An 18652-nucleotide genomic window follows, 5' to 3' on the forward strand; every position below is an offset into this window, starting at 1 on the left:
TTCAATCTGACTTACTGCAAAGAAGCAGAAACCTGGAACCAGGAGGAAACAACGTGTAAGTTGTGACATTTATTCACAATGCAAAAAACATTTCCCGTGACAGTACCCTTGATGATACTGTAAATAACATTATGACATTATGTTCAATACATGCCACATTTGTCCATTTACCTACACTATTAAACTCTGTTTGATTAATGAACAAATGTCAGATAGTGCCATATGTATTTATTTTTAGTTTGAAGAGAAAAAATAGGCTTGTTTGAAGCTTTACAAACAGATCAAAGTCCTTTATTTCAGGCATCTGAAAAACATGAAAAAATATATCAATCATTATTTAAAAATACAAACAAACAAAACTTATGAACCAGTTTTAACCAGATAAGAATTCCAAATCTTTTATAAGATCTTTCCAAAACAGCAACAAGCACAATAAAAACAGTCCAAAGGCCAGACACCAGGTAAAATGGAAGCAGTTAGAGCCAGACTGATAATAGATTTTTGTGATTCATATGGATAGAGAGTTTAAAATAAAGATAACAATTTTGTTTCATAAAGTACTCAAAATAAGTTTTAAAAGTTGGTTTATTCTTAAATGTGGTCCCCAGGAAAGATGTGACAACCACAGTGTGGAAGCTAATGAAGATCCAAATAAAGAATAAAGTATCAAGCTGTTGATCAGTCTGACTGAAAGGCACAAACCAGGAAAGAAAACCTGTATTTCAGGGTGTGACATTTGGACACAATTCAAACATTTCTGCATGACAGTTATTGCACTTAATGATACTGTAAATAACATGATGAAGACATTATGTACAGTTAGTTCCAGTTTACTCAGAGTATTCAGATCCTGTCACATGGATTTTTGTGACTCATCTTGATGATTGAGTTTAAAAAACAAGATAATAATTTTTTAACACAATCTAATACTATACATAATAAAGCATAAACAAGTAATAAGAGCAACAAGAGTTACAGACATCTGGCTAAAATGTCTTTGAAAAAACACAGCTCTCTTTATCCAAAAAGTGAACAAACAAACAAACTTAAAACAATTTATAGACCAAGTTTTATATCAGATCCCCGCACCCCTTTGGTTTTTAACAAAAGTAACCTGATATATGAAAACAGACATGAGTCTTTGTTGCTCACTGTCTGTGTACACTTAATAAGAAATGTCCATTGGGACAGACTCCTCTTTCAGTGAGAAGAACTCAAAGAACTTCTGCAAACTCTCGTCATTTATGTCCACTGAACTGTTGACTACATTTTTAAATGCTGTGAAGTTTCTGCTCTCAACCAGTTTCTTCACGTTGCTCATCACGTTTTGGTGGTGTGCATAACTGCAAGCGAGGTACGACTTCAACACATCAGACCTTCCTCTTTGCACCAGCTGGACGATGATGTGTTCAAGAATGTCAGACAAACAATAGCCAAACTCTATGACACTCTGTGTTTCACCTTTTGCACTTTGGTAGTCATATCCTCCTGAATGCATTGCAACAACTCTGCAGTGTCTGTCAAAGACAGGAGAGCCAGATGACCCAAAATAAAAACAAGATTCATAAGTTAGAACCTGTGTGTTACGTTGAACAGATTCAGCCACACCCTCAAAAAAATTGCGAGTAACCAACTGAATGTGTCCTTGATTTTCATGACAACTCTTCTCCACAACCTGGTTACGTTTCTCAGATGGAATAATCAAGCATGGATCTATTTTTTTCACACCACCGTCAGGATGCCCAATAATGCAAATTCCACCACTTTTGGGAAGGAATCCAAAGTGTGTCAACAGACCAGTGGGCAATGTCTGATTAGCACTGAGCCTTAACAAAGCCCAGTCGTACATGTGTCCTGATGCATCAGGACAATATTCAAAGCCAGCTACCTCTTCCACTTCCATTTCTCCTGTTGAGTCTTGTCCTCCAACTACCTGGTCCAGACTTTCGAAAGAGAAATGAACTGTGACCCTCTCATCAAGCTCCTTTCTATTCTCATTATAAATATCTTTCAGTACGTGGCCATTTGTAAGAGCAAAGTTGTCAAACAGGAGGAAGCCAGTTCCGGCTGCACTCCCATTTATTCTCACATGACAAACAGAATTACTAAGATCCATCAGTTTCTTCATTGTTTTCACCTCCCTGCATGTCTGATCATTCTTTCCATACTCTACACGCATGATATTCTGGATACGAGAGAGCTTAGAAACTGTTTTCATTTTTTTCACTGAATGTTCAAATTCTGAAGACAAATGATTCTGTATTTTTTGTGCCAGAGGTATTTTACGTAATATTTTTTCTGGTGCCGTATTACCATTTAGTTCTAGTTTACTTTGCGGTGCATTGTCATTCACTGACTCAGTTATGGTAGACTGCTGTGAGGGGTCTTTGTTTTCATCAGAGTCAGATCTCTGAGACTCACTTGACATCATGTAAGCATCATCAAGACTGCCAGGCTGACTGTCTGGTGGACTAGACTTACTGAGCAGTATGATCTGGTAAGTGTTACCATCAAGATCGTCAACGAGGTTGGACATTTCCGTATTTACCTCAGTCTTCATGTGAAAAAGTGCACAGGTCTTTTTGAATATGATATTCATAAAACGACCATCTCTTTTTAGAGCTTGCTTCACTTTTTCCCCTTTCTTTGCATAAACAGTAATTTTCTGAACAATTTTTGTTAGTGCTGGGTTTCTCATGATCTTCACTACATTTTTACCTCCTTTTGTCAGTACATTAAAGATCACAAGCTCATCAGATGACCCCCGACAGCCTGGTTTCTTTGCCTTGCCTTCAGTTTTAACATGACTGCCCAGTTTCTTTGCCTTGCCTTCACTTTTAACATACTTGACAGTTAAACGTTCTTTTCCAATTAAGCTGCATGGAAAGTGTGAACTGATAGCTTTCCCATCTCTCACAATGACAAGCTCTTTGTCTTTGTTCTTTTTTGCAGTTGTTCTGAACTGTGAACTTTTTTTCAATGAGTCTTCAACAGTTCCTGCTTTGTTGCAGGTAACAGATGTGGGTGTCTTGCCATTTAGGCACCACTCAAAAGAATGGGCTGGATGTGGCTCCTCTTCCTAAAAATAAAAACATTTAAGCCTCATTTAATTGACAGTAAAACAATTTCTAATAAATTAAAATGATACCACTCTTGTCACATCATGAAACAAATGCTTAAAACATGTTGTCATTATTTTCCTTTTTCATTTATCTCCTTAACAAGAGATGTGGAGCTAAATGTAATTGCCAAACTCTGTAAAGCATTAATCAAAATGTAATGGTACAGGTTATTTACATGCACTTGAAACAACATGAATTAAGCTGACAAGACTTTAGCCCATATTTCATTACATAGGAGAAAATCAATACCTCAACAAATCTGTCCAGAGGTTCAGTCTTCAATTTAGGTTCCATTTTTAATGTGAGCTGGCTTTTAACAATGCAGGAAGATGATTAAGTACACCTACAGGAAAAAGAAACAGAAATATGAATAATTTCTTGACTGACTTACAAACACACAAATAAAAAAAATAAAAACAACAAATGTAAGGTAGCTGTCACTCTTTTTATGCATACAGTGTTTGTACACTGCATTAGTTTCTGCAACAGCTATGTTCTTTTCACTCTAAACAAAACTTATTGCAAGCACAAAACACAACCAAATAAAGCACAATAGATATTCCTACAAGTGCATTAGATTATAATAAAACAGAAAAGGGTTATTTTATACATTTAAACGTGTCAGTTAAAAAGCATGGTTAATCTCAAATAAATGTCTGGCATTTGCAAATTTCTGTTTCCCTACCATGACTTCCTGTTATAATCTGTGCTGAACAACCGGAACTATTTGTGCAGTGGTTTAACACGGGGAAACACTGCTCTCTGACTTGTGCACAGTCTACTCGCAGTACACCCTTACTTTTGCCTCTGTACTTTATTTATTATTATCGCCATTCTTATAACGTGTCTGTTACTGTTGTTATTGTTATTCATTTCTCGTATTCTTATTTTTATATACGGCATTATGTATATAGCGACTCACCAGTGTCGAGATAAGAAAACCTTTTCGAGAATCTTCTGTCTCAAGACTCATTGAACCACAGTTAACTCTTCGTTAGCTTCTTTAGCTTGTACAGAACAGTTAAGTTATTTTAAACTCGAATAACTTAACAAAAATTCAACAAATCATCCACACGGTTCTGTCCATTATGAAGTGCGCGCCGTTTTTCGAATGTCTTTCCTCTTCTTCCTCTTGGTAAATGACAGCTTAGGTGCACTACCGCCACCTTCTGGATGGGGTGTGGAGCAGAACGGTTACTTCTGCACTACATCAAATTCTCCTAACAATTTCCGGGGCCCTCTCATAATCTGAAAATAGCCCTGCCCCGTACATCACCTGAATTCCTCTGTAACATTTCTGTGTTGTCATGTGTTTCCTTTGGAGTGCAAATGTAAGGACCTGTCTCTCTTGCTCATATACAGTATAAAAATGCTCCACCGTTTCCATGTAGCCCGCAGTGTTCACATCTACCCATAACATATATATTCCTTACTTTTAATGTGCTTTTCAGACCGATGTGACCAAACCTCTGTATCCTTTCTGCTTCTGTTGTCTCCTCTCAGTTCTATACTATACTAAAGTAAATATTTTCGGTCCCTCTTTTCTGTCCCATTCTTTCTGCCATTTGGTTTTCATGTCTGACTTCAGTACAGTTTTAATCTCAGCCTTGTTATATTATATGACCATATTCATCGCTCTTGTTGCCACTTTTCCATATCTGCCAGTTAAATTCCCATCCACCCCAATATGTGCAGGAATCAAAATGAGTTTAATTTATATTTCTGCATTCCTCTATTTTCCTTAGTTTTATTGAGGGGCCAGCTAAAGGTGCAGGTCACCACCTAGTGTAACAGTGTTTAAAGTCATGACTTTATTGCGAGTTTATATTCTGCATGCCTATGTTTCACCCTCCCCTCTTCACCACGGATGCAGAGCTCGTGCCTTTGTTTTAAGGAAGTTTAGAGAAACTGCCAGTCGCTTACTTCAAAGCCTCTCTACGCTCCGTTCTTTACGGATTCCTTTTTACGGATTACGTACCGTACGTAACGTAGCGAAGCTTGCAACGTCTTCAGTGACGTGTTTTAAAGGGACCTTGTAGGCTGTCGCTTCAGTAGAATCTACCTCGTTCTTGCCGCGCGGCCAGAAGCCCCGGTATTAACTTCTGACGGTAACGGTGCTCAGCTAAAACCGCTACAGACACCCGCTACAGTGGATGAAATATGGCCAGTACAGAGGTAAGGTTAACGTTTAGCTTCAGGAACCCTAACCACCCGCCGCCATGTGTTGTTGTTTTAACGCCCAGCTGGTCGCTATCAAAACAAACTGTCAAACTCTGCTGGTCAGTGTATAACGCTCGCTCAATGTGTTTTAGCTATAGGCTGTGTATGGTTTTAACTGACCTTAATGCAGCAGTGTGCGCATATGTTACCTCTCTTCCTCATCAGGGAAACAAACTTTGGGGAGGTCGTTTCGTGGGAGACACTGATCCTATCATGGAGAAGTTCAATGCATCCATCGCTTATGACCAGAGGATGTGGGATGCTGACATCCGAGGGAGCAAGGCTTATGTGAAAGGTCTGGAGAAGGCGAAGCTAGTCACCACGGATGAGATGAACCAGATTTTACAAGGGCTGGATCAGGTAAATTCTCATTCTCTCTCTCTCTCTCTCTCTCTCTCTCTCTCACACACACACACACACACACACACACACCTGAAGCTGTGTTGAGCTTCAGGGAAAACAGACATCAAGTGAGATCAAGTTCCTCAGAGAACCTAATTGCAAATCCAAGCTGACTCTTGTGCAACTGTATGATTATGCATGGGCAAACACTCCTGCTGGGTGCTGGGCATGTTTGTCACTGTCTGCCCTTGTGCCCAATGTAGATACAGGTTAATGGATGACAGCAGAAAATCTGCCATTGCGCAGGATTCCTCTGTAGTCTGCTGCTCTGAGTGTATGGTGAACAATAGTATCATCATGTGACAGGTTTCAGCTGCCAAACAGCTTCAGTAATTCTAACCCACGCAGCCAGGCCAGTTTTCAGGGTCTAGTATTGTAAGGTAATCAATGAGACTTTAAAACACAAATTGTGTAGATAATGTGGTGAAAAGATCAACACATATAGCTCATATTCTCCATATGTCAGGGGGTGTGTCATGTTTAAGAGAAGCGGCAGACAAACATTTTCATTTACTGTGTGTATTATCACTTTAGTTAATAAGTGATAATGTGCTTTTTTTCTTTTCAGATTTCTGAAGAGTGGTCCAAAGGTGTTTTTGTCATCAAACCTGGAGATGAAGACATTCACACCGCCAATGAGCGCAGGCTGAAGGTGAGATTCAGCTTGTTTTTTTTCAGCAGATGTGAGTGAAATTGTATTTCACATATTAATATACTATAGTTTGTTACACATGTGGTGTTTTGATGCAGGGGACATCTCTATGTACAAGGTCTCAGACTCAATAAGGAGGCAGACCTGAAATTATTTTGTCAGATTATTACAGTTTATTATAACTTAGGTCTGATTTTTGTAGTTTTGGACATTTGTGTTGGTTATAGTAACATTTTCTTTGAAATATGCTGTGCTGTATTCAATGTGTAATTAACCTAAATAAAAAATATTATCTTACTATCCAAACCTGCCAGATAAGGCTAACATCTGCTAACATGTATTGTCTGTGTAGCCCTAAATCTCCTGTGTTTTCCTATTGAAAACACATCAGTCAGCCACGATGTTGCATTGCACTGTTTCACTGGTTGGCATGGGGTAGTGTAACTTATTTTGAACCAGTGCCATATACACTGTCCTGCTTGGGTAAATACTTACCAGATCACCAAATGTTATTTAGTCCACTGCTGAAAACAGCCCCTTACAGATGGACTTTTTACTTTATATTTCCATATTTCTGAATACCACAGACAAGGTAGAGAAGTTGGAAAGTATTAAGAAACGATGTTGCTTTTGATTTTTTCATCGCATTTGTTTACAGTTAAGAAAAAAAGAACAACACGTGCTATAAACAAGGTGTTTTCTTCTAGCCCTGATGGCTGTGATGAGAAACGTGATAGTCCTTTGACTTCCTGTTTTCTCAGGAGCTGATTGGTGCCCCTGCAGGGAAGCTGCACACTGGCAGAAGCAGAAACGACCAGGTTTGTCTTAAGAGGATCAAAATTGCAGCCTGAGTATCAGTCCGAAGTAAGGACTTGCTGACTAAGTATCGTGAGATGGTGCTGTGTGTGTGTTTTGGTTCATAAGGTGGTGACTGACATGATGCTGTGGCTACGAGATGCTATCTCAACCCTCACAGAAAACGCCCTACAGCTGGTGTCCACCATGGTGGAGCGGGCAGCAGCGTGAGATAAATACACACTGGAACATACAGCCACACACACCTGCTCGTAACTGTGCTTTCTTAAAGTTCTCCTGTGGCGTCTTCTGTCACCTCTCTCTAAACTTCAGAGAAATTGACGTCCTGTTTCCTGGTTACACCCACATGCAAAGAGCTCAGCCAATAAGATGGAGCCACTGGATTCTGAGGTGACATTTATGAAGCAAAACATACTGTAGAGTGTGTGTCTCCCACCTTTTCATATTAGACGATGTGTTGTTCACGTCACTCTCGTGTTTCTCTTTCCCCACGCTCGCCGGTTGAACCCCTGCCTCAGTCACGCTGTTGCTCTGAGCAGGGACGTGGAGCGGCTTCAGGAGATCAAGAAAAGAGTTAATGTTTTACCTCTCGGCAGGTGAACACACACTCACACACACTCACTGATTTTCACACAGGCAGACATGATGGGTTAATGCTTCATGTTGTTTTCAGTGGGGCCATTGCTGGAACACCACTCGACATCGACAGGGAGCTACTGCGCCAAGGTTAGGCCACTTTGCTAAAAAAAACAAACAAAAAAAACAGGTTTTGGTTTAATCTCCCCAAAAATGTCTCTGTGAGAGCAGTAAGAGTGAACTTCCAAACAAAAAATCTTCAAAAAGCCACTGTACACCACCTGCCTTAGCAGCTAAATAAACAGATATTTCTCTCAGGAGTTGGTAGAGACCACAGTAAAGACATTTGCCAGGTGACCAGTGATCAATGCAACACCATCTCTCCTCCTCTGGATCTGCAGAGTTGGCGTTTGATGGCATCAGTCTCAACAGCATGGACGCCACAGGCCAAAGAGACTCTGTTGGTGCGTAAGCCACACACACAAAATACTTTCAAGTTTTCAAATCAAATTCTGTCTTTTGTAAGTTTCTCTAAGTCGTCTCATGTTTGTGTGTGTGTGTCTCTGCAGTGGAGTTCTTGTTCTGGGCTTCGCTGTGTCTGACCCACCTCAGTAAAATGGCTGAGGACCTGATGCTGTACAGCACAAAGGAGTTCTCCTTCATCACACTGTCTGACGCCTACAGGTCAGCTTGTGCTTTATTATGTGATACGAAATGACAGGTAAAACATTTTATTTCATGGTTTGTCTGTAAAAACCCCACGTCATGTGTGTGTGTGTGTGTGTGTGTGTGTGTGTGTGTGTGTGTGTGTGTGTGTGTGTGTGTGTGTGTAGCACAGGCAGCAGTCTGATGCCCCAGAAGAAGAATGCTGACAGTCTGGAGCTGATCAGGAGCAAAGCAGGTCGTGTCTTTGGCAGAGTAAGACTGAAGACAGACTTCTGTTAAATGATCTGTTCAGTGAAGGGACATCACTGCCAGTTAATGTTGCATCTCAGAAGCTCACACTGCTATCGGTGCAGATATTGCTCTTAATACGTCCTAGTGAAATTTGATGGTGACATCTGTGAGGTCACTGCTGTTAGTACAAGTGAAGATCACATTTCCTGTTCTTCCCTTGAGAAGCAATTTTGCTTCTTTGCCTAAAGGTTTTCTCTTTTATTCATTAGAAGAAGACGATTGATATGTTTAGCAGTAATGTCTCACTCCATCCACCATCTGCTGGAGACAGCTATCACCAGTTTTTTCTGGCGATATATATCACTCTAATCACTTGTATATGCTGGCATGGCAGGTCTACCTGCTGCTATTAGGTTTTATGAGTCAGAGCTTTGTGGATGAATCTTTTTACCTCTCGACACATAGACTATCTGACCTTAAACACACATTACTGCTTTTATTTGTACTTTCTATGACTCATCAAACTCACATTTTAACTTTGCCTGTATTTCAGTGTGCAGGGTTCATGATGACACTGAAGGGCCTGCCCAGCACCTACAACAAAGACCTGCAGGTATGAAAGTGTCTCTTTGTGTGCTTTCACTTCAGTTTTTACTGGAAATTTTTCTCTATAACTTTTTTGTCATGCTGTCTTTGTGTTTGCTGTCCCTCTTCAGGAGGATAAAGAGGCCATGTTTGACTGCTATGACACTGTTCATGCTGTGCTGCAGGTGACGAATGGAGTCATGTCGACTCTACAGGTCAGAGATTTAAGTCAAGTAACGCTGAAAGCACACTGCTCTGGACATCCCAAACTTTCAAACTGACAATGATTTTGTTTCCAATGCCATTCCTCCTGTGTTTCAGATCAACCAGAGTGTGATGGAGGCAGCTCTCAGTCCTGACATGTTGGCTACTGATCTGGCCTACTACCTTGTGAGGAAGGGAGTGAGTAGTTCACACTGTTGATACATTTCCATCTAAATGTGCAAATTGTAAATTTCTTCTAGAAGTAATTACAAAGAAAATCAGTTCAGAAGCAATAAAAGTCCCCAAAAAATCCTCATCCTGGTAAATCCTCAACAAATGTAGCATCTTATTTAGCAGAAATGTGTCCTCCATACACCTGTCATCTATACACAGCTGAGTCAGGTGCCTCTCTAAGAGAGAAAAGACTGGAACACACTGATTGCTCCAGTCTTTTTCATGGAGGACATGTAACATGTAGGTTGTAGGGCAGAGGAAGAACCCAGGGCAGATCGTGCAACATCAATCACTGGTTATTCAAAAAAAATTATTTACATGTATTTGTTTGTTGTATAACCCAGTGATACTCTGTGTTTCAGATGCCTTTCAGAGAGGCCCATGGTGTCTCTGGTAAGGCTGTGTTTACAGCCGAATCCAAAAATGTCACCCTGAATCAACTCACTGTGGAAGACCTGAGTGCTGTTAGGTGATTGCCTCTCTGTTACACACACAAAACCACAACCCAAAAGCCTAAAAATACTGCAGACTTCTTTAAGCAGAATTAATTTTAGTCTTTCTCTAATTTCTGCCTTACAAACGGTACTCCAGACATATTGTATCATGATTTTTCCCAATTTTCTCCCTCTCCTTCTTTCTCTTCTCTGTATCTGTTGTGTCATTTAGCCCTCTGTTTGAAAGTGACGTGTCCTCAGTGTGGGACTACAGGAGCAGTGTGGAGCAGTACAGTGCTCCTGGAGGCACAGCCAAGAGTAGTGTCGCTGCACAGGTGGAGTACCTGAGGACCTGGCTGAAGAAACAGGCACAGTGACCTTGAACCAGTTTCACCTTTAAAAATCTGAATCAGGTTTACTGCCAAAATTTTGATAAGTATGACACTTTAGGTCAAAATGACGTATTTATGACTTGGAAACCATGTTGCCTTTCAAACATTCTCCTCTCTTCTTCATACTGTACATGTTACATGGATGATGTGCAATCAATGATCTGATAATGCACAGAAATGTTACAAAATACCTGACCAGTGTAAACTAGGTGAAATAAATAAATAAATGTTACTCAAACTTGTTTTTCTGTCTGATTTATCATGGCTTCATTGGGTGTCCATCAGGTGCTATTTAATGGCACAGAGAGACTGTTTTTACAACAGACACAAAGCAAGGGTTGATTATTTATTAAAACTCTGGTTTAACATTGTGTGTATGCCCAAAGCTGCAGCTATAACAATAAAAATGTGCAGTGTTCTAGCTATGTAATAAAGTTAATGATAACTTACATTATTGTTGGTTAATTTTATAAAACTCACCTGTTGAGGAGCTACACACAATGCACTATAAGGCAAATTTATTCCTACAGATAATTTTAGATAAAAGTTTTAAGACAAAAACGTGAGGTTTTCTAGGACAGTTGTACACAAACGTTCTGTACAGATCCTCAAGAAACAGAAACAATCCATGATCATTCTCTAATTTTAGTGATCAGTGCTATTGTCTCTAAAAAGAAGTCAATGGACTCCTAATGTAGAATTATTTAAATCTAATCTGTAATTCTACAAAGGTTCAAAGAAATTGACTGACTGCTCATTTATTGTTTTTATACTAAATCTGGCAGCATTTCTCCACAGTTTTATTTTCATAAATGTCGATTATATCCAAAGCAGTGTATTAAGCACTAAAAGACGATCACATGCTGTAAGCAGGAATAGAGAAGACGCAGTTACTCTGGCAGAGAATCATAGGTATTTATGTACATTTAGAACTTAATCAGTTTTCCAACAAATAAACAAGTGTACAGTACATTTAGGAAGTGCCATATCATCTGATCTTACCTCTACGTTCAATCATCTGAGCAAAATTACAAGGTACACTATACATGATGAGTAAAGAAGAAATTAGCAGAACAGTAGTTAATATGTACGGAAAGCCCCTTAGCTTATATGTAACTAAGAAAGAAAAACTATTCTAAACTCCTAATTCTACATTTTATTCATCACAATTCTGTTTTAGTTTATGTAAATTATATCAAATATTGACCCAGAAAGACGACTGCTGAGGTAAAGCTTCCTACCCCTCACATGCCACAGGATGTTAAAACTCAAATGGAGACCGAGAGCTTCACTAATTCAAAAATAAGGATTACAGAGGCAGTATCTCTGATCATTTGAAGAGGCAATCCACACATCAAGTAGCAACACAATTAAGTGTCTCCAGCCATACTAGCAGTTGTGTTATTGATGCTATCAAATTTCAGTCAAAACCACAAACATGAACCTCGTGGTGTTACAGGAAACATCAGATCAGGTGATCAGAAACATCATTGTCTGAAAAACACGAGCAGCTGCATCTCTGATAATTAGTCAGGCAAAATTAATAATCTTAATAAATCTACAATATGAGTGAATGTACTACCACTAAAACAAAACAAGTGTGCCAAAGTGTTACTAGAAAGTGAAAATTCAGATGTACAGAGTGAGCTCACTTCATGGTTGGGGGAAAATAACAGTAAAAAAAAAGTAACTCTGCACAATAACCTCTCTGTGACAGCAACCATGATGAATTTATCAGGTCATAGTTTATGTGCAAATGCAGTCAGCATTTTGTTTAGTGAATTACCATAAACATAATTAACAGTCTGTTCCACTAGCACACAGGTAAAAAGTTGCACTTATATAAACAGTAGCTTTTGCCTCTTATATCAGGTGGTTTCTTAATGTGCTGAGTCAGTGAATCAGACCCGATGTCCAAAACACAACTGAGAAAACACCAAACCATAAGTGGATCTCACTTGTCTGAGCTGCACCAGCCTTGGAGCGGTAGACAACTCTGCCATCCAGAGGCTGTGTCGGTCTGAAGATGTCAGTCATGGGCTGTCCTGTCCAGAACCGACACTGCTTAACTACTGCATCCAGCTGGAGAGGAATAAAATGTATTAAGAAGCAGCAAGGAAGTTTAAACAGGAGCAGCAAGACAAAAGGTCAAATACTGGAAGGGAAAATCCAACCATTTTTAGTCAAAAGTTACATAAAGTTATGTTTTAGTGCAAAAAAAAAAAACAACATGAAAAAAATAATGTTTCTGTCAGTGACTCAAAGTTTACTTTTTCAGACTCTGATCCTTAAAGTTTACGGTTTCTAGCCCATAAAATAGAATTCAAAGCAAGATCTATAATTGCCAAAAATTCTTCAAAAATGTTTCATTTTGCACAGGGATATAACATCTCTTTACAATACATTTAGTTATAGTACATGCTACAATTTATGTCCAACTACAAAGTTCACAGATTTGTCCTTATTTCATCCTTATTTAATATACACAGCATCTGGTTTGAGTATAATATCTGTAATGTTATATCCAGTATGAGCACAGTAAGTTCATGGAGTTGGGACAACATGCTGTATAGTTAGTGGTACTTGCTCACCTGTTGACTGCTGATGGACAGGGTCCTGTGAAACACCGTCCAGGCAACTGCCTGCTCACATCCTGGAGTTGTCATGGAGCCCACATAGCGGTAGTATCTGTGCAGGTCCTTTGCAGATGGGATAATGTCACTGAGTCGAAAGTTTGGGATCACTGTGCTGCTGCCTTAACATAGAAAGAAGAGAGGAGACATGTGAGGAAGTTAGGACTCAGCCACAGACTTAGGGCACTTCAACCATAAAAAAAGTTCATTATGTCATACTTCACACATTTAAGTGACAGAGCTCATACCATTGACTTGTACTCGGCCCAAAGCAGCTATTATTGTGTCCAAGTGAGGATGATCATCTGTTGTTTCCTGTGAGGACACTATTAATATTATGACACAAGCCTAAAGAGTCATTTTTAAAATTTTTAGTGACAATGCAGTTATGGAGATGAATCCCAATGAATCAATTACCTCAAACAGGAAGGCGAGCAGAGCTATACCGGCCATATCATGTTCTGCCTCTGCCAGGGAGCCATACGGTTCTTTAATGTGGACTATGTGCAGCTGTATAGAGGAGGAGAGGGTTACAGCACACTGGAGTAAAGTCTACACAACAGGGCACTGTAGTTAAAAAAATGGACTTGTGTTAAACAGTAACTGCCCTCTGATTTTAGTGCAGTGTTAAATGAATTCATTTTTTTATTCCCAAATCAACAAATGATGTGCTGTCTCCTGTACCTCCATGGGGAATCTCTCTCCATCGATGGTGTGCTCTGATCCTGGTCTCCCACTCCCTCCCCAGTGGAAGTGAAACTGGGCAGCTCTGTAGTGACCGGGCAGAGCTCCTCCCGTCAATCGGACTGACTGCGGCAGATGAAAGTGAGCTGCAGGGAAGACAGTTAATACAGATGTCAAAGTTGAGGTGCACTTCCACGACAGGAACTTTCCCCAAGACACAGGAACCCTTTGGGGAACTCAGCTCCTCTATCCATCAGAGAAACCAGGGTCTAAACTAAGTTGGGAAAGTTCTTGGACAGGTCTTGGGAAATTAAAGTTCCTGAAACTTTTGGTGGAAAAGCACCTTTAGAGTATATTAACAAACCAGAGGTGTTCAACATCTGGAGGAGAGGAGAACCTCATTACCAGAGTGTCCTTTGTTTTCCACTGTAATGTTGATCACGTCGGTGTGACCAATAAAGTCGAAGGGTGGTAGGGCGCTGTTGACGTGCACTTTACTGGTGACGATGTTAATCGGTGACTGGCGTAATCCTCCACAGCTGGGAAACTGAGCTGCCCAGTGGCTGGGGTCTAAACAACACAAACAGCAGCATCAACAAACTCATCAGATTTTAGGCTTCACTGGCTGACTGCACCATCTCAGTAGTACCTCTCAGATATTGTGATGGGAGAGCAAGTCAGTCGGTTGATTAAAACCACTCTAGTCTAACAAAAGTGTTACCTCTCTCTGGGACTGCGTTTGCCTCCTAGAAATAGGGTGAATGGCAGGCATACAAAGTGCACAGTGGTCACGCCAGAGACCAGAGTTCACATTCCACAGTCCTGTCTGTCTTTTGTTGCCTGAACCATGGATGGGACTCTGGATGAGACCATGACCTCTGCTGTGACAGTTTACAATTTCAGTTCTCAATTTTGGATCAACAACTTTTCCAACCTAAATGACCTTATAGGTCACTTGTTGCTCCCCTTGGATATAATCTATTAGGCATACTGGACCTTTGTCATCATGGTAACAATAATACTTGGTTAAGGTCATGGAACGGTCAGTTTGGTTAGATTTAGGCAAAAAAAAGGTTAGATTGTAGTGTAGGTTAAAGTAAGTACTGTTATTTTAAGAAGATCTTTATTGTCAATGTTTATTGTCCCATCATAATGACTACAGCCACTAGAGGTCACTGAACATTAAAAGGTAACTATGGGTCGTCATAACCTGCCAGCACAAATGAGCTATGTTTTTTTTTTTTTTTGCATGAAGACAGTCTCTTACCTTTACATGTGTCATCACAAGAGTACTGGCTCTGGTAACACCACTGAGCTGTAGAGGAGAGAGCACAGCACTCAGTTTATATTCAGACATACAGTACAGTTCTGTGTGTCAAACAAGCTGGCTTTCTACAGTTAATAAATGAGTATTAATTGCTCTCACATTCACGCTCTATTAGCCACAGTGGGGGTTTTTCTCCATCAGCAGTCTTACTAGCTGATCTGCTAATGTGTTTGTGCTCTGCAGCTGAACTTTGAGAAGTCAGACAAGGTAAAACTCTTTCCAACTCTCACAATCCGAGATAATTATTAATTCTCACATTACTAATCCTGTCGTTATTGCCTTTTGTATTCAGTTAAATATAAATTACCTGCAGTTATATAAACAAATCATGAAAAAATCATCACCAGTGACAAATAATGTATTACAATCACAGGACACAGTCTGTGACATCCTGACCTGCTGATAGACGCAGTGAGAGTGCTGAGTCTAATGTACTTGGAGGTTACACAAACACTGACAATAACAATGGGACGAAGCATTTTCTGCACAAGGTCACTTTGAGCTTGTGGGGTTAAAAAGAAACCAGTTACTGCTTTAATTTAGCAGAATATTTACATATTCAGCTAACTACACCGCTGCTGCCTGTGTTTAAAAACAACTATTAACAATAAATGTTTGTATATGTTTCTTAGCTAAACTGCCATTATTGACTTGCATGGTATGTTAAAATAAATGGAAAAGTTTCACTTAATTTATAATGGACTTTAAGTACATCGAGTGAAAGCAATTATCCTCTATTGATTCACATTATTACATCTATACCTATCACAGATAAATCTTTCAGACAAGTCATCAATTGTCCGTTGTGCAGAAGTGGTTGTGATTACACTGATTGCATTCAGTGTGAAGTGGATATCTGGCTCAGAAAACCTTTATCCAACTCCTTAACTGCCTCTACGCCGCTGCACTGAACATGTCCATCCAACAGGTGCTGATGAAGTCATTTAGTCTTGTGCTGTGGGTTGTGTATTGTATTCCTGATGTGAATGAAACTCCAGTGTCTGACTCCGCGGTGGGAATGAAAGGCACTATAGAGAACCATTTAGCTAATATAGGAACACAGATTAACCCCGCTGCCTCCCACAATGCCGTTCTTTGAAAGGGGACAACATTTCTCACCAACTGAGAACAATGCACAGGTGGAGGTTGGCTTTACTCCACCTGGCTCATACACCTGTGCCAAACTGAGCAGTGCAGAAAAGGCAAACCTAAGACGTGCCACTGTAAATCCACCAGCTTTACTCTGTTTTCCTTTAATTCCTTTCTTTTCTTTTCCTTTCCTTATTCTTACTGGGCTATTTTGTAATGAAGCAGCATCTTAGAGAAATTTGTCCCTTAAATCAGCGGCTCCCAATGTTTTTAGCATTTAAAGCAACGCTGTGCATTTTTAAAGAAGAAATAACACATTCTTACTCTTACAAACAAAAGGTTCAACTCAGTGATAACTCTGAAGTACTCAACCCACTCAGTTTTCCTGCTTCAGCCTTGCATGGCGTGCTCTGACTAGTGACTTGTGCTCCAGTGAGGCATCCACTTATCCTGTGACTGTGAATTGTGACCAAAGTTAGTGTTAATTTAAAACAAAGCAATGTCCACTGGAAACTAGAGCTGCAATCAGTAAATTAACTAATGAGTTGACAGAAAACTAATCGGTGACTCAATCAATTAATCTAAAGTAATTTTGCTCCTTTTCCTTGTTTTACATTATAGTTATTTTTTTTAGTTCTGGACTTTTGCTCAGACAAAAAAAGGGCACTTCATGTCATGAGTGTGAGCAGAATTATTCTCCACTGGGATTCACATTTTTCACTGTATTCTGGTGTTTTATAGACCAAAAATTGATTAATCTACTGAGAAATCTAACAGCAGATTAGATAATAATGAAAATATTGTTAATAACAATAATAATGTTTGTTGCAGCTCCACTTGCAGCCCCACATTCATTTTTCTCCATGTTTTATTTGAATGATCCCAAATGAGTAAAATTAGCCAGTGACTACCATGAAAAAAGCAAAGATTACAGTAAAGGCAGTACAAATATGCATCTTTGTGTTACAGAAATATATATTTTTCCTGTGTTAATTATCTTGTTAACCCTCTCTTCCCCAGGTTTTGATTCTCTGGATGCAAAGGTTTTTTAAGTGTTAGAAGATGCATTCAGAAAACAGTACAGCTGTGACCTATCTGAATGACATACTGCAACAATTTCTTCACTATATTTTAAGGAGCTGCAACTTCTGCACCACAATACTTTTAATGATGAGCTGAAATAATAATAATTTTTCATGCGAAGTGTGTGCAGCAGTGTAAACTAAACCCAGAAAACTGAAGCCAGCCATAGTTTTGTGCGTAGTGTTAATTGTCTTAGTACTGTAAGAGTGTGTGTGTGTGTGTGTGTGTGTGTGTGTGTCCTACCTGTGGACTGAGAGAGGAGAGAAAACAAAGTCAGGAGGTAGAGAGAAAGACCCATGATCAGGACCAGCACAGAGACCAGAGAAGATCCTGATGAGACTAAATATAAGCTGTCTTCACATCCTGACTCTGTGCAGTCATTTGAGGGTGGGAGGGAAACTTTTATGAGACTATGACAAAAGGTGTGTGTGTTTCTCTATGAAAGAGGGGTGTGTGTGTGTGTGTGTGTGTGTGTGTGTGTGTGACTCTGAGCAACCTCTCAGGTATGTAAAAGAGGAAAGACGGACACCTGGTGGTGAAATCAGATAGTGTGGTGTTATTTCCACCACCGTTTGTGATACCATCAAGGGAACAGATTCTGACTCCGTCATTAAACTAAAAAACTGTGTCACAATCCCAAAGATGCTACTTTATAAACTGGCATTGACAATGTAAAAGTAGCGAATTTAACACGGAAATGCGCATGTTTTACACATCTAAGTATGATTACAGGTCTTGGGACAACTGCAACAGTCGTATTAAGTATTTTGTGGTTTCTGGGGCTGAGGACTTCCAGTTTTAAAATAAAGAAATCTTGGGGTTTGCGGGTAGGACGAACTGGGCTTACCAGAACTTTACCGTCCGCTCCTCGTTTTTCCTGGAGGTTAGCAGTTAACGGCCACGTTAGCCACTTTTAGCATAACGCACCAGAATCTCCGACTGGGCTGTCAGCAGTCGAGTTGCATTGTGGGTACTGTAGGCATCGTGTTTTGACAAGGAAACACAATGGGACTGATTTAAAAAAGGTAACGGCAGACTTTTTTTTTTTTTTTTTATCCTTACAGACTTAGCTGTTCGTTAAACACATGGTGAGTCCAACAACGTTGTAGAAACGCAATGCTAAAGTGGGGCGCTCAACTAGGACATGAATGGACTGGTGAACGGGTCTCCCAGGAACAGGCCCAGGGGCACAAACGGTCAGACACGTGGCCATAAAGAGACACAAAGCGATGCAAAACACCTACACCAAAGGCGAAAAGTAGGGAAATGCAAGAAAAGTTAAACATATGTACAGAATTAATT

General features: G+C 39.8%; 3 protein-coding genes across 4 annotated transcripts; 1 reads left to right on the plus strand and 2 right to left on the minus strand.

Annotated features, from left to right (window-relative positions):
• Positions 1–208: 208 nt before the first annotated feature.
• On the minus strand, positions 209–5599 carry LOC108893494 (serine protease FAM111A). 2 transcript variants are annotated; one of them, XM_051078757.1, is made up of 3 exons: positions 5463–5599; positions 3372–3465; positions 209–3079 (listed from the first exon to the last, which is right to left on the minus strand). In XM_051078757.1, exons 2-3 carry the CDS (start codon positions 3414–3416, stop codon positions 1166–1168), a joined length of 1959 nt encoding a protein of 652 aa, XP_050934714.1. In that variant the 5' UTR covers positions 3417–3465; positions 5463–5599; the 3' UTR covers positions 209–1165. The 2 variants fall into 2 exon arrangements, with proteins under 2 accessions (XP_050934714.1, XP_018547084.1); XM_018691568.2 differs by lacking the exon at positions 5463–5599 and adding an exon at positions 4045–4285.
• Positions 5131–10776, plus strand: asl (argininosuccinate lyase). The gene is made up of 16 exons (XM_018691571.2): positions 5131–5297; positions 5508–5702; positions 6313–6396; positions 7158–7214; positions 7321–7418; positions 7525–7602; positions 7731–7808; positions 7886–7938; positions 8190–8252; positions 8358–8472; positions 8622–8706; positions 9239–9298; positions 9402–9485; positions 9592–9672; positions 10071–10177; positions 10375–10776. The coding sequence occupies exons 1-16, from the start codon at positions 5283–5285 to the stop codon at positions 10517–10519; spliced, it is 1398 nt and encodes a 465-aa protein (XP_018547087.1). The 5' UTR covers positions 5131–5282; the 3' UTR covers positions 10520–10776.
• Positions 10777–11435: 659 nt separating this feature from the next.
• ca4c (carbonic anhydrase IV c) lies at positions 11436–17782 on the minus strand. Its single transcript, XM_018690989.2, has 8 exons — positions 17594–17782; positions 15119–15166; positions 14257–14421; positions 13852–13997; positions 13585–13677; positions 13416–13482; positions 13126–13289; positions 11436–12616 (listed from the first exon to the last, which is right to left on the minus strand). Exons 1-8 carry the CDS (start codon positions 17646–17648, stop codon positions 12428–12430), a joined length of 927 nt encoding a protein of 308 aa, XP_018546505.1. The 5' UTR covers positions 17649–17782; the 3' UTR covers positions 11436–12427.
• Positions 17783–18652: the final 870 nt, after the last annotated feature.

The sequence above is a fragment of the Lates calcarifer genome, linkage group LG20 (genome assembly GCF_001640805.2).
Source record: "Lates calcarifer isolate ASB-BC8 linkage group LG20, TLL_Latcal_v3, whole genome shotgun sequence".
Taxonomy (NCBI): Eukaryota; Metazoa; Chordata; class Actinopteri; family Centropomidae; genus Lates; species Lates calcarifer.

What these genes read in the sequence shown, in the direction of transcription:
- LOC108893494 (XM_051078757.1), bottom strand. Translation starts at nt 3,416, where the DNA reads ATGGAACCTAAATTGAAGACTGAACCTCTGGACAGATTTGTTGAG. An exon ending in CTCTGGACAGATTTGTTGAG is followed by an intron (nt 3,080 to 3,371) that starts GTATTGATTTTC and finishes TTTTATTTTTAG; the next exon opens with GAAGAGGAGCCACATCCAGC.
- asl (XM_018691571.2), top strand. An exon ending in TTTTACAAGGGCTGGATCAG is followed by an intron (nt 5,703 to 6,312) that starts GTAAATTCTCAT and finishes TTTTCTTTTCAG; the next exon opens with ATTTCTGAAGAGTGGTCCAA. An exon ending in TGGAGCCACTGGATTCTGAG is followed by an intron (nt 7,603 to 7,730) that starts GTGACATTTATG and finishes CCCCTGCCTCAG; the next exon opens with TCACGCTGTTGCTCTGAGCA.
- ca4c (XM_018690989.2), bottom strand. Translation starts at nt 17,648, where the DNA reads ATGGGTCTTTCTCTCTACCTCCTGACTTTGTTTTCTCTCCTCTCTCAG. An exon ending in GGGCCGAGTACAAGTCAATG is followed by an intron (nt 13,290 to 13,415) that starts GTATGAGCTCTG and finishes TTCTATGTTAAG; the next exon opens with GCAGCAGCACAGTGATCCCA. An exon ending in TGTCCATCAGCAGTCAACAG is followed by an intron (nt 12,617 to 13,125) that starts GTGAGCAAGTAC and finishes ATTCCTCTCCAG; the next exon opens with CTGGATGCAGTAGTTAAGCA.